The sequence below is a fragment of the Echeneis naucrates genome, chromosome 21 (assembly GCF_900963305.1).
Source record: "Echeneis naucrates chromosome 21, fEcheNa1.1, whole genome shotgun sequence".
NCBI lineage: Eukaryota > Metazoa > Chordata > Actinopteri > Carangiformes > Echeneidae > Echeneis > Echeneis naucrates.
In genome coordinates this window covers 6011184-6026517 of record NC_042531.1, presented here as the reverse complement: position 1 = coordinate 6026517, position 15334 = coordinate 6011184, and the positions used below count along the sequence as shown (strand labels likewise).

At 40.4% G+C, this 15334-nt stretch overlaps 2 protein-coding genes across 3 annotated transcripts in view; both read left to right on the top strand.

Annotated features, from left to right (window-relative positions):
* The first annotated feature begins 9261 nt into the window (after positions 1-9261).
* On the top strand, positions 9262-10868 carry mid1ip1a (MID1 interacting protein 1a). The gene has a single exon (XM_029530326.1). The coding sequence runs from the start codon at positions 9536-9538 to the stop codon at positions 10013-10015; it is 480 nt and encodes a 159-aa protein (XP_029386186.1). The 5' UTR covers positions 9262-9535; the 3' UTR covers positions 10016-10868.
* A 2014-nt stretch (positions 10869-12882) lies between these two features.
* LOC115035220 (cyclic AMP receptor-like protein A) overlaps positions 12883-15334 on the top strand; it is a 44553-nt gene continuing 42101 nt past the window's right edge. For both annotated transcript variants that reach the window (XM_029492944.1, XM_029492943.1), the window contains exon 1: positions 12883-13034. In XM_029492944.1, the coding sequence (XP_029348804.1) occupies positions 12954-13034 (81 nt within the window). In that variant the 5' untranslated portion in view covers positions 12883-12953. The remainder of the gene's footprint in view (positions 13035-15334) is intronic.

The following is a 15334-nucleotide window of genomic DNA, read 5'->3' as shown; positions in this document are numbered from 1 at the left end:
CTGTCTGTGTCATCATGTCAAAGTCCTCTGGTGAAGCGCTGATCTAAACACAGTTATTATATGTGTTGTTTTTCATTTATAGAGCACCTCAGTGATCACTGAGGCAGCTCCCGCACGTAAACCAGGACACATGATATTTTTAGCTTCAGGATTAGTGTTAGATGAGGTCAGGTTAAAAGTTAAGGCGTGCTGAAGGTGGCCTCAGCGGCACGGATGAAGGTGCACACAGCTGAAATATTGGGTCAATCTAAATGTGTCATTTCTACAGAAGATTTTTTTTACTTGCTCTTTGTTTCTTGAGCAGCACATCTTAGTTGCAAAAGAGAAATGAGCTAAATATACTGAACAGTACACAACTACACATGCTGCTGACTAAAAATGACATTTACTGAACCAACACTGCGAGCCAACAGTGACGAGGGGAGGCCTGACTTCATCTGGAACTTAGTTAGTACATCAAGCAGGAGTTTGTATAATCACAATCACTGGACGCTGTCAATTTTGTGCTAACAACCAGAACAAACGAATAAAAGAACGACACTAACCATTCTGAGAGGTTCAACCAGTTTCAGAGAATAAAATGCATCAGCAAGCAAGTCAGCGGAATCTGAATTCGACTTATTCAACTTCTTATGATCCAGAAAGTGAATAAGCTTTTAGTGTGGAACTGGTGGAGTCACCCAGCTGGTCATCAGCTCCACAAACATCATGGCCTCAGCAAAAGACGGGAACTACACAAAGGAAACCACAACAGAGACCAACAGAAACAACTCGTTGGAAACAAACTGTCACTGACTTCTAACAAGAAGTACGGAAGGTCAATATCTTCTGCTGCACAGTGCAACATTTCTGTCTGTCGTTCATTTTTTTAAATTAAACTATAGTGTTAAACAGCAGCAACACACACATGACAACCTGAGGGGGCAAACCAGCTGAACACAAAGGCTGCTCTGTTTAACTTATTCATCCATCTCCTTTCTCTCTCCATCATCAGTAAATGTAACCTTACTCCGTCTAATGCTGCAGTCTGACTCCATCAGAGCAGCCCAAAGCAAGAAGGGAGAGGGAAAGAAGCCTCCGGAGGGATTTTCATCGTGTGGAGCTGAAAGTTTTTATCCACACGATCACACACTGAGGATCCTCCTCGGCCACGTGGCGGCGCTGAGGTACCGGCGGAAAACGGAGCTGCGGAGCGACGAGGCGGCAAGTGCGGGAGATGAAGCGCCACACACACACACACACACACACACGGACACACATCCCCCGTCTCCTTCCGTGGACTGCATCCTAAACGAGGCCGGAGGAAGCGGCGGGCAGACGGCGCACAGACCGCGGGGACGCCGGCCTAACCGGACTCCCTCCGATCTCGTTACGCAAATTACCGGCAGAGGCGCGCGGCAGTCGGTCCGCTAATGGAGCGTGCGTGCCGCCGGATCTCGCGCCCCGTCTCCTCCAGCCTCCGCCTCCCGAATACACTTAATGGGATGGAGGCTGGAGGGAGAAGCCACCGGGGAAGCGCTAGTCTATCACACACACACACACACACACACACACACTGAAGAGCGCTTAGACGCGTTCAGGTGCAACCGAATGATGATGATTAAAAAAATAAAAATAAAAAAAAGAGCCGACAGTTTAACAGACATTATTACATATAACGCACATTTTAAAATACTGCTGCGTTATATGAAATTATTAGAAAATACATTTACGTTTCCGCCAAAAAAGGCTTCATCACCGCGATCACTGCTGCCTGAGGACCCGAAGGCTCGGGGCTCGTTCCAAATCACCTGGGCCTGCATAATCAATGATGATTAATAATGTTTAATTTGGAGTGTGAAATGTTTACACCACTGAGGTGTCAACTGACTCATCCACTGTGTCAGAGACCTACTTCACCGCCTGCTGGTTCGGTTGGTTTCCAGCTCATTCAGGCAAAAGTTGTGACTCGATCAAACTGCTCCAATTGTTTCTCTCAGCCCAGCAGTTCACAGAGAAACCTTGGCTGGGTCGTTTCAGTCCATCACAGAAGAACAGTAAGGGTGCAGACAAGAAGCATTTTTAACGATCAGTGCATGTGAGAGTCGTTTTCTTAATGATAATAAGACTGTGAATTATCAGACTGGCTGCCAATTATTTTCTGTAAATCTGCTAATGATGCAATCAACTAATCAGGTTCAGGGTCTGTTTGGGAGATAATGAAACTGCCATATAAAGTGGGGAGGGGGGGGGGGTCAACCGTTTTCTGCATTAATGCCTCACATTTGTATTTTGAAGCAAGAACCCACAAAGGGAGACGAAACGTAATCCTAGTGTCGATGAAGTTGATGTTTCTGGAGCAGCAGAACTGACCCTCCTTAACCCGAATGTGTGGCGGCTCCACTGACTTCATGTCATCAAGTCCCTCCATTAGAGAATCAGTACGAAAGGGGTGGTTTAAAAATTTAATTGGGGTCTTTTTAATTCCACTGTTCCATTATATGTTGTCTTCCAATCATGAAATTCAAAATGCCGTTTTAAAGGCCTGTTGTATAAAATTATCTCCCAAATGATCTCCCCTTTAAATTATCTCCTTTAAAAAGAGACTTGGCTGAGAATTCACAATTGGCAATCAAACCAAAATAAATTAATTATTACAACTGGACTAACATTCAAATAAGCTAATTTTATAGCAGCACGTTCTTTTGTTTCTCTGCCATTGTGTGAAAGCAACATAACTTTAATTCTTTCGTGCTCCACGTCTTCTTCTTTTTGTCCATTGAAGAGAAGAAGAACCAACACAGCTCCCTCTAAAGCTACCAATACTTCAAACAACTATCTTCCCATAATCAGGAGTATAACAATCAGCGTTGCGCATTAAAAAGCTGAATGCTTTTGTTGAATGTGATTTTAATTTCCCGCTAACATGAAAGTGAACGTCACTCTCATGTTACCATTGCTAATTTTCACCTCCCAGAATTAGAAGTAATGCACCAAAAAGCTGTTTGCCCACTTCCAAAAATAAAGCATGTGCTTTGGCTGGGAAATGCTATAAAGCCAGTCGTGTAGTCTGGAAACATGTTTTAGTATTATACATTTATAGGTTAACTGTCCAAAGACACAGGAGGTTTCACTAATTTTGGTCATAGTGGTTAAAACTAGCATCCACTAAGGTTTTTGTGGTAACTCTGATAATTGCTAAAATGAAGGGCTTGTGAATTATTATAGGAGTCTGACATATAGGAGGCAGTGAGGCCATTCCCTGCTTAAAGATGAACTTTAAAATCAATTCTAGAAGTTAAAAAGAGCCAGTTAAGGTTGCATATAGAACATAAAAGATAAGTAATAAATATACCATTTCAACCCCTGGCGGTAGCATTCTGGAGAGTCTAAAGCCTCACAATCTTTGTTTTTGGTAAGCCAGGGTGGTCTAAAATACTCAGAATGATCATATTCTGCTGTGTCAGAGGAGGTTTTACTTTTCCTAAACAACAAAGGGTTGTTTTAGTCAAAGAATTCAAATGGGTTGTAAAATTAAGACTAGAATTCAAAAAGAGGCAAGGCTTTCCTACTTGCGGTTGGGCCAGATGTCCAAGTTTGGTAAGAACAAGATTGCTTTTGTTATGTGGGCCAACAGAAGGATCTCAGTTTTATATTCATTTAGCTGAGAGAAGTTATTGCTCATCCACCAAGAGATGGACAGCAGACAAACAGTTAGATTCAACAGTGGACATGTACAGCTGAGAGTATGTCGAGAACAGCAGAGGTCCCTGGACGTTACCTTGGGGCACTCCATAGTTAATACTTATTTTTAAAGATATGTGTTTACCAATTTTTTTCCACACAAGTTGCCAAAACTACAAAAGTGCCGTGGGGCCGTGTCTGCACCATCGTACTTAACCATTTTTTTCCAGTAACCTATGATTTAAACCATCTTAGAACTATACCAGACAGACCGACCCATTCCTCTAGACAGCTGCTTTAATCTGTCTTCAAATGCTCCATAATTTGGTTCATGATTGCTACTCAAACTTCCCATTACATCCATACCTTTTCTGCATCCTTTTCATTTTACGCATGATTAAAAAGTATAGAGCTGAATTACATCTGTAAACCAGTCTATGTTGGGTTGCTCTGCCTTATGACACATTATTGAAATGGTAAAACGCACATTGTTTTTACTTGATTTTTAAAAGCAATCAGTCTGATTCTATGAATAACTTAGAAGAACAACAGCTCATTAAAGTGATATGCAACAGGTGCACGTGAGCTAATTCATGTTAATTTGTGTGAACTATGCTTTCAGTTAGCTCTCCGACTCCAAAGCTCAGCTGCCTCCCCCAACCTACTGACTGCTGACTTCCTCTCTCTTCCTGCTAAACCCAGTGCTGTGAATGTGTTCCACAGAGACTGTGCTGGAAAGCCCCTGCACCTGACCTCTACTGGGAATAGCCAGGCCTGCCAACCTTTGTCCCTACACTGTTGGACCAGGTCCTGGTGCTTGGTGGCTTTCCTCTGCGAGGCCTCCTCGCATCAACTTCCCACGGGACCGTCAGTTCAGTCAGGATGATCTTGTTAAACTCCTCTGACCACAAGACCACGAGAAAATGTCATTAATGTTGATAGTGACAACTGTGCTCTTCCAACCATGACAAGTCCAAACGTCTGGGTAAGTCTCATATCTGACACTTTATAGAATAAATGTAAAAAGCATTGACAATTTTAATGAAAATTTGTATCCCCAATTTAACATAGAATATTAATGATACTCCATTGATTGTTACCAATGTAAATATTTATGTTATGTAAATAACCTGGTTCATCTTTGAAACATACTTAAAATCGCCTGTCAGACGAGAATTTGTCGTTACAAAACAACTGTGTTGAGCGAAATTGAGACAAGTTCAGTAATTGGGACCTTCATTATCATTTACGTTGTTCTCATTATTATAACATATATGTATGAAAGTTTTAATTAACAAATAACGGATCCTGGTAATTCTGTCAGTATGATAAACATGTTTTGAGAGCCCTTGTCATTTTAAATTAAGAGACTGTAATTCATAAACTCATGATACGTTCTGAAGGTGTAAACTTTTGAGATGAGTTAATAAAAATATATATTTATATATATTTAACCATGAACTTATGTTAATGGTTGGATTTCAGCACTTTGTAGAATTGGGATTGCTTTATTAATTTTTTCATTTGTTTCATTGATTTAACATTAAGTCATTTTAAATGCACCAAAAACAACACACAGTGAAATCTACCATTTCAGTAATATAATTTTTCACCCCTGCGAAGCTGCTAAATCTCCCAAATTTTCTCAAATGAAGCCCAAATTACCTCAGCCAATGACAATATCACAAGTAATCTCATTAACCAGCAAGCTGCTTGGCGTTTGAACTTATAAAGGGGAAGTCCTGGGTTGATGGTGTGAAGAAATATTTGTACCATTTTAGCATCACAGATAGTCCTTGTGATGTGCTCCACTGAGAGCTGTTCACTTTAAGAGTCATTATACTGGCGACTCACGTGGCTCACTGTAAAAGGAGTGTGTGTTTTTTAAATGGAAGTTTCATAACACTGAAAATCATATTAAATCTGTGACACGAATAACTGCTTTAATATGATCTAATATGATACAATGAATTTGAGTGTCCCCCACCCAAAAAAAAAAAAAACAACCTTCAGAGGTAACACCTAAGCTTTATTTCAAACACACACACACACAGAAACGCCGACTTTGAGTCCTCATTTATCACCTTGTACAGTAATATAGCAGGCCCATCACGCTCCACCCCTTTGTTTGTGATATGAGCCGTTGTCGCTGTTGTTCTCACGGCTGCCGCTGTTATAATTGCTGTTGCTGCTTTGCCTCGAGCTTCCCCGCTGAAGTCAGACATCCCTGCCTCACACTTTTCAGTAACATACAGTTGTGATGACAAGTACTAGAGTTCCCACTCAGGCTGCCTGTTCCCAGAGTGCTGCCAGCCGCCCCTTCCTCTCTCCTTCCCCACCACCGCCTCCTGCCTCCTCTCTCTCTCATCCTTTGAAGCCTTGTGGGATGATGATGACACCCGCCGTAATCAGTGGATGCTCTGCTTCTGACGTGACACACAATCGAGAAACCCTTCCGAACTGATCCAGGTTTCATTGTTGCATTCAGGCACAGTGCATCCTCTGACAAGTGGAGAGGCCTTTCACGGGAGAATAGAGGAAGTCAGCGAGGTAGAGCCTTGATTGACAGCCCTGTTGAGAAAGCCAAGCCAGCCCCTGTTCCTATCTGATCTCTGCTCAGCAGTGGTGCTGTTGTGCACCGTTTGCTCTGATAGCCTGTTTTTTGTTTTGTTTCTTGTTTTTTTGTCCAAATGAAACCCGTTAAAAATGTGTGATCAGCTAATCTTCATAGGGGTAAATGGATTAGTCCGTTTGTGTTTGTGCAGCTTGGCTATCGACGCAGATTTGTTGTTGGTGTATTCAAGTTACTGCACTGAAGTAAAATTCAGATGCATTTTAGTATTTCCACTTAGTGCTACCTTAGAATTTTTACTTCACCGTATTTCCGAGTGGAAAAAATTTACTCCATACCACGTTCAGATATAGTTATTAGTTCTACTTTGGGGAGCTGAAACTTTAAAATGCAATTTTAAATTTAGTAGGATAATATCCTATGATATAACTGGAACTATTCTTTGACTTTGACACTTTAAACTAAAACTTGAAAATATCAAAAGTATAAAAAGTTAAACACATTGCATCTACACAACTATAGCACCAGAACAAAATTCAGTTTACTCATTATTAGTTATTATTATTATTATTATTAGATTTAAAGAATCTACTCAAATATAATATAATGTATTGTTTTAGATTCTATACCGATGAAGAACATGACGAACTTGTTGGATTAATAATGATAAAACATCTAATAGCAGGGACCCATTCTTTTGATACATTTAGAAGAATAGTGCTGCTTTTTTTGTATTACAACAAAATAAAAGATAGGATAAAGACACAGTGTGTCGGAAGTAGGAGAGGCCAGACAGAAACGGGAGAGAATCTCATCCAGCAGGTTTTCTCGTTCATGTTCATGTTCTCACCATTCTTGCTGAGCAACAATTTTTTTAAAACAGTGAATCATTTAGTTTTATCAGGAACAGACTGTGCCCATAAAAAAATCTCTTCCAGGGCATGGAGTATCACTCAGGCCACTTTTCAAGACTCGCCTCCTATTCCCTCCCATTTTTATAATTCTGACGAGTCTATTGTGGTATTTTAATTCGGACCTCTTTTATATGTAATTGGTATTCTTTTTTTAAATACCAGACTGCCTAGATTTCTTTCTGTTGTGGCAACACAGTGAAAAACACGTTGTGTAGTTACTGGCTGACCACAGGTGTTTACCAAAGCTCATGTTTCACACTGATAATGTTGGGCTATTTGTGTTGCTGTGACTGTGTGGTTGTGTCCCCCTGTTTACCAGCAGCTACAGTCAGAGGAGTGGAGGGAAATCAGCGATCTGCCATCACTGCTGGAAACTGGCTTGTGCAACAGTTTGGTTTGAAGTGCAATCTTCTCAGTACGGCAGCTCTGTCTTAGGGTAGTTACCCCAAAGGGAAATAACCAGGCCAGTACTATTTCTGCAGAGACTGTGCTCAGTAAAGGGTAAACTTGTACTTTTATTCCGTTTCCATTCCCCAATTTATTTCAGAATTGGAAAAATGCCAGATGGATATATGTTTTGAATCTCAGTGATGTAACACCAGATATTTCCTTATTACGAGACTAATCTAGGACATCTTGAATTAATGGCAGTATGTTTTACACACACACACACACACACACACATATATATATCCATTCCATTGTATATATAAAAAAGTAAACATATTAAGAGTTCTATTAGACCCCCATTTATTGAATAGCTGTACTTGAATGCAATTTTGATGTATTTGCTTATTATTTTGTTACTTCATACAGTACTTTCCCTCATGAACCTCCAAAGATAAACATAGTGCTTTTTACCTCACTGAAAACATGTGGGGTTTTTTTTTTTTTTTTAGATTAAATATTTCACTAGCAGTTCTCAACTCCAGTTTGGTTTCTTGCTCGCTTCACTGCTGCAATCTGGGAAAAAAATCTGGAAAAAGGGAAAAGGGAAGCATCTTCTCCAGGTGATTCAGACATGCAGCAAAGAGGTCACGTTTACAGGAGAAGCCAACATGAAAAAAAAAAAAAAAAAAAAATCTTGATGTGAAAAAGAAACGTGACAGGATAATCGACAGACTTAACATACGTGACGAATACGGATCTGGGATGATACAGATCAACTTACAGGTGCAGCAAACCTAATAAAGCTTGAGGATTCGAACCATTGGTGTGACAGAGATGTGTTTGGTGTTTTTCCACTTTCCCGTATCAGTATCATCTCTCAACTCATCAAAAATAACTTCTGACAAGTTGTCACAAGCGACAGTTTTGGACACACTGTACTAAAATGCCTACTGTAGCTCGACTGAATATGGAATATAACCAGCTCCACCTCAACCAGCTACACCCTTAAAACAAAAGAGCTTCTGTGGATCTGCAGTCAGGCCAATACGGATCATTTTGTTGAGTTATCAGGGGACTTTTATTCTGTAGGTCAATGTCTACAAAAGAGATGGGTCTGATGTTTTATTTGCCAGGCTGCCTTTTTACTTGTCTACTAACCCAACCCATAACAGTTCAACCGCCTTGGAGCTCCACCACGTTGCGCCTGTACTCTGGATGTCAAGGAGAACCCGGAGTCCCGGTTCTGATTGGCCCAGCACCGACGTGTCCCGCCTCGGTGAGCCAGCGGGGATTGTGATTGGCTCTTCTGGGAACTCAGCGGTGGGCTGATGGTCCGGATCATGAATATTCATGGTTGCTTGGTCAGGCCTCACCCTTCCTGGCTCATTGAATCAGTATGTGGGATGTGGTGATGCAATGTTTATCATCTCTTTTACCAGAACTCGGTGCATGGTCCAGGTTTAGGCCAGCACGTCGACGAGTGGTGTTTAGACGAACTGGCAGCATCGATTCAGCTGATTAGATGTTCAGATGTGTTTTGGATTATGTGAACTTTTTTTTTTTTTTTTTTTTTGGCAAAAGCCATTCCTCTGACAGAAACAGTGCTAAACCTTGGGGTTGTTTGCTCGGCTGGGTGCTATTTAAGGTCATTTGGGTCCAGTTACAACGGCGGCAGCGGAACCTGAATAGCAGGTCCTGGGTCCGCCCCTCCGCGCCTCGAAACCGGCCGCGTCTGCTCATAAAGGCGCACCCGTCCGCCCACAGAGCAGAAGCACGGACAGAACCGGCGTTAGAGCTGCCATCCAGGGGGGGGGAAAGTCAAGAAGTACCGGCGACACCTCGCCTGATCTACCGGACAGCCAATTACACACAGACCGACAGACGCAGCTTTAAGCCGATCAGCCCAGAAATAAACCGGAGCACAACCTCGGCTCTTCGCTTTGACGCCTGCTGAGGACAGATTAAACAACAACAACAACAACAACCTGCCGCCGAGATGACGATGCAGCTGGTGGAGACCCCCAACCAGAAAAACTCCCTGTTCAACGCCATGAACCGCTTCCTCGGCGCCGTGAACAACATGGACCAGACCATCATGGTGCCCAGCCTGCTGCGGGACGTCCCGCTGGACGAGGACCGGGAGCTGAGCGCCCTGAAGTCGGACGTGGACGAGGGGGACATGTACAGCTACTACCAGCTGCTCAAGTCCATCCGCAGGGACATCGAGTGGGGGGTCCGCTGCCGAGCGGAGAGCATGAAGATCACCCGCAAGAACTCCTCCGCATCCACCTCCTCCTCAGCATCGTTTGAGGAGGAGGAGGAGGAGGAGGAGGAGGAGGAGGAGGAGGACCTGGAGAAGCAGTTCCAGTACCACCTGACCGGGCTTCAGGGGGTCCTGTCCAAGCTCACACAGCAGGCCGACTGTCTCACCAAGCGCTACAAGCAGGAGATTGGCATCGGAGGATGGGGCCAGTAAGGCCACTGCCAACAGAAACTGAAAACCCAGCTTCTTCTTCTTCTTCTTCTTTTTTAACAGACTGTCTCAAATGACTTTCTGATAGGCTTTGTTGCTGCTGATGTGACTACTGATGAAATCTGTAATCAAAGATGTGAAAGGTAGAGAGAAAGGCAGCTCATTTCTGTCAATAGGCCTTTGTGGTGTGGTCTGCTCTGTGGTACTGACTGTAGATGTGTTGATCTTGAAGAAAGCATTTGTGTACTCAACACCAAACGTGTATGTTTTGCACACACGCCATGCATTCAGTTCCAGTGATACACAGATGAAACATATTTAAACCATTATTTAATGTCTTATTTATTACCTCACGCTATGTATGTTTGAGAGTCAAATGTTGTTGTTCAAAGTTGTGTAACAAGATAACGGGCATGTATTACAAGACCTGTCATTCGAACGCTAACATCTTGGATACTGACAAAAGATCCAGCCTCCTCTGTGTGACGCTGATGATGTTAGTGTGTCCACGTGTATTTCTCTGTGTGTAACCAGTGCTCCTTCAAATCCAATGTGTCTCTGTGTTTAAATTCTGCTTTGCATGGAAGGAGGCATATGCTTGCTGCAGCTGCCTGTGATCTCCGCATGTCCTACATGGTCAATGAACTGGAATCAACTGATAATTCTTCTGCATAGAGAATAATGATGGTTTTTCCATGAGATGCATTGTTGCTATTGTCGCCTCTTGACTGTTGTTTACATTTTACTGGAGATGTCCATCTGTCAAAAAAAAAAAAGCTAATGCTTTTGTATGCACAAAAACTAATTTTGTACTGATAATATTTGTTTTCTAAAATAAAGCTTTTATATAAATGTAGCACTTTGTTGTGTATGCTTTCTTCATAAATGTAATCATACTCAAACGGATGGCAATTGAATTGGGCCTGTAAAACACAACACAGTGAAGTTAAGGAAATACCAGACATTCACCAGATTTGTTCTCTTTGAAAGTTAGACATTAAACCGGTTTAAGCATCCATATGTTTGCCCAAATAAAGTCTTATTCTTATGTTCTTTCTTCAGGATAGGGGATATTTAATGGTCAATTCATATCAGATCTATTGCTGACACAATATGAGAGATGGCCAGCAATCCAGTCATAGGTTATACTTAACAAGTTGAGAAAATGTCATACAAAAACCGAAAGACTGCGTCTCCTCCTGGGAGGGTGTTCTTTTGGGCTCCATCCAACTGGCTTAGAAAAAAGGAAATGTAACAATTGCCACGCAAAGGCAACATGTAAACACTGGCAGAATAATTCACAACTGTTGCTCTCTTTCTATCAACTAAATGCTGTTCAAGACTTTGCTTGTTTTTTGGGATTATCTTTTTGATATGATATATTGTAGATATATTTATATATTTTGAATGACACCCTCTCGATGGAAGGTGACAGCTTAGAATATTGTAGTATTAGCTGTATTCCTATAAGGCAGAGAAAGAACTGTTGATGTTGTGGATAAATCCATTTGTAATAAAACAATACTTGTAATACTTGTATTTGCAATAATACAGCTAAAAACCCATCCCTTACATGGGAGTAAAGCAATTAAATGTGTTAAAAAGGAGAGGCATTTTAAAAATTACCTTCACATTGAGAACTGTTGCCTGCTAGTTAAGCTTCAAGTTGCAACTCTTTGAACTTGGAAAAATGAAGGGATATAGAAGATCATTTGGAAGACATCCAAAACCAATTTTCTATCATTTTCGCTAATCTCATTCTATCAAATTCATTCAGTACACGAGCTAAATTTCAGAATACAACACTATAAAGAAAAAATAATTGCTTGACTTTAAGCAGCTCCATTCACATGCAGCGTTTGAACCATACATAATGCATGTGACATGTACATGTATAAGCTGGGATAAGATCATAGATAAGCAAAGAAAATGTATATCTCCTAAAGAGAGAACAAATATCCACATTGCAAATTCATATGTACGTGTGGTGAATGTGTTTGTTGTGGAACAGTGAGGAGTTTTTTTTTTTTCTTCACAATTTCACCAAGTAGCAGACAGTGACAGCCACAAAGGCCAAAGAGGAAAATGGGTGCAGCTGGGGTTTCAGTGTCACAATAGGTCAATACAGTGCATCAGAGCCACTTGCCACTTTTTCTCTCTCTCTCTCTCACACACATACACTAAAGACTACTACTGCAATAAGACTATAAATGCTATACTCTAAGATTATGGACATGTAGTGTATGTTGAAAATAGTCCATTCTGTGAACAAATTTGACATATTTCAGCACATTCTCAAATTGACAAACAACCTTCAAAATTATTCGGACTAATGTGATGCTACACACCTTGTTTGAAATCCAGGAAAAGAAAATGTATTCAGAGGGCGGTAAACTCCTCAAATATTTTCAAAGCAACGCACTTCCAAATTCACTCTTTCTCTGATTCAGACTGTTTACAGACTGTGGCCACTACCCTGCTGTCCCCTTTGAGATCAGAGCTGACATGCCTTGCTACATTTGACTGTAAATGAGGGTGAAGCTTGGTTAAAAAAACATTCACTGAGATGATCTTATCATTAACCTTGTGGTGAATGCCATGTGCCATTGCTGAACTAGATAGCAGTTCTGCAATCTTGAAGAGATATTAATCTGCAAAAGTGTAGGGATTTTTTTCCCCCACACAAACTATGAAAGGTTTATTGTGGTGGCTAAAGTGAAATACAGCAGAGCTCCAGTGAGAGTTTAGTTAGAAAGTAAATTTTTAATATTTAATAAAAAAATTTCACAAACCTCTAACTCTCCTACAACACTTCGACTCAAGCGACACTGGGGCCTTTTGTCCCTCTGTGCACACCGTAGAAACAGGAAGTTCCAGTGAAGCTACAGAAAAACAAAAAATAAATTGGAGCGAAATACTTACAACATTTTTGTTGATCTAAATGGACAATCAAAATACAAAGTCAATGAGCAACGACACACGCTGCGTGTTTTTTAATACAGACTCAGAGGACTATCAATGCGTAAGTAGCTAACGTCACTGTATACTCGTTTTAGCTTTGTGGCTAATTAGCCAGTCAGCATCTGTGTTCAGTGTTAGCTTACTTCAGGGCTTTATTGACAGTTACTGACTTTAGTTGCTCAGTCGATGCTTAGAGACCTGTTATAGTCATCGTCTCCGGGGTTAAACTGCAACGGGACAAGTGAGCAGTCAGATATTTGACATGCTAACTAGCCGCATTAACTGTGTTGTTCAATAATTAGCAACGTTACATTTTAGACGCCACAGTTTGCTAACAGGTAACGAAAACTGTAACACCGAGCATGTATTTCATCGATCCACACTTTTCTCTCCTTTGTTAAGGCCATACTTTGAAACTCACTTTCAGGTCTGTGAGCTACTTAAAATGTTCACATTTGAAAAAACAAAAGCGAAAATAATAATCACTGCTTCTTCCAATTACTGAGATTTGTCTGGATGACAATATTTAAAACAGGTTTGTTTCTCTTTTCAGGTTTGTGATAGCCTTGTTCCGCTCGTTCCCTCATGCAGAAACTCACTTTTGCTGCTAGTCTGGGTTGGATTACCATTTAGTATTTGAAGTCAGGTTTTATTGGTCATAATTATAGACAGTTTTTCTCCTTTTTTCACTATGATAACTTGCACATTTGGAATCCAGAGTTTGCAGGAACTGACACAAATTTAGTAAAATAATATGACTATCTGGCCTGAACATGATCTTTCATTTGACCTTAAAATGGGAAATTGTCATTTGTCGACACTAAAGGATCGAATGATTGACTTTAGACCTCAATCTAATGAAGACAGTCCCTGAAATTAAAACAGCTTTTTATGTAGTTTGATTCATCCATGAATCCAAACCACTTGTGGTCCGAGGAAAATTCATTGGTAATTTTTTATGTCCAACATGGCTAGGGAGTGTAGAAACAGTGGAAACATTGTGCAGCACAATTCAGAACAAATGACACCATAAAAATTTGGAACACATTAAATGGGACACATTTGTGACAAATCAATTGCAGCAGCACATTCTGTAAAGGTTTCCAACACACCTACCCCATTCAGTGGCAATCATATGATTAGCAGTCATGATCAGCAATAATATAATTGCTTGTTATCGCTTCAGTCATTTGTATTTAAGTGATACGTGTGAACCTGTTAATCCAACTCAGATGGTGACTATGAAAATACAGATGAAGACAATGAATAGTAGCAATAGTACAAAACCCAACACAAGTGGTAAAAAAAAAAAAAAAAAAAACCTTAGCACTTGCACTGTAGATCTTGGTATGTTTAATTACTGTTTACTTCCTTTGGGTGTGGTGCACACTTTATGACAGAGTCTAGCTTTTGGAGATCACCAAATCGCTTTGGACAAAATCACAGCAAAATGTAATGGGAAGCATTACTTTTTTTTTCTTTATTACATTGTAGTGGAAGTTGATCCTGCTATTTAGTCTGCACAAACTAGGCAGTTGTGCAGTGTAGTTCATTCAAATGCAACAACACAAAATAGTGCTCACTCAAAAGATTGATCATGCAAAATAAATAAATAGTGGAGTTTACACCTAGTGGATGTGTAAGAAGTTATTAAGAAACTAGTATAGTATATATATATATATATATATATATATATATATAATATAGACTTATATTTTATATATTTTATTATAACTCAGTTAGGGCATAACCTATTTAAATCAATTCCACCTTGTTGCTGAATCAATGCTGATGTGTATTGGGCAAATTGAAGACAGAACCAATGCTGTCTCTGCTGCAGTGAATGTGTTAATGTGAGAAGGTATCTGTTTGTGCCAGCAACTTTTGGCTTTAAAGCTGTCCTTAGGTATTCTCTTGGTCTAACTATATCGCAGGAAGAATGCTGCAGTAATGTTGTCTCACCTAGGGCTCAAAACTTTTGTATACTGACAAGCAGTTGCTTATAATTGCAAGTAATTGATCAATGTTCTGCACACTGTCAGACTAACCTAGATACACATGGCCTGCATGGATGTAGTCAGCTATACTAGTTTGAGTTTCTCATCACACTTTAGTGAAAATTTAGGACAAAGTCTGAGTACATTGATCTGTTATATCTTATAACCATATATCCTATACACGCAGGATTGTAGACAAAATACTGGCGCATAATAACACAAATAACAAGAGGAATAATGCCTCTAAACTTGTAGTTTTGCTGACATGACTGAACATCCAACTTCCTCTTTTCTTTTTCCCCTCAACAACACTTGTTGCAGATTTAAATTTAGATTCGTGATTCATGTTCGTAAGTGTGTACTG

Excerpts from the sequence above, each read along its gene's own strand:
- mid1ip1a (XM_029530326.1), top strand. The coding sequence starts at position 9,536 with ATGACGATGCAGCTGGTGGAGACCCCCAACCAGAAAAACTCCCTGTTC.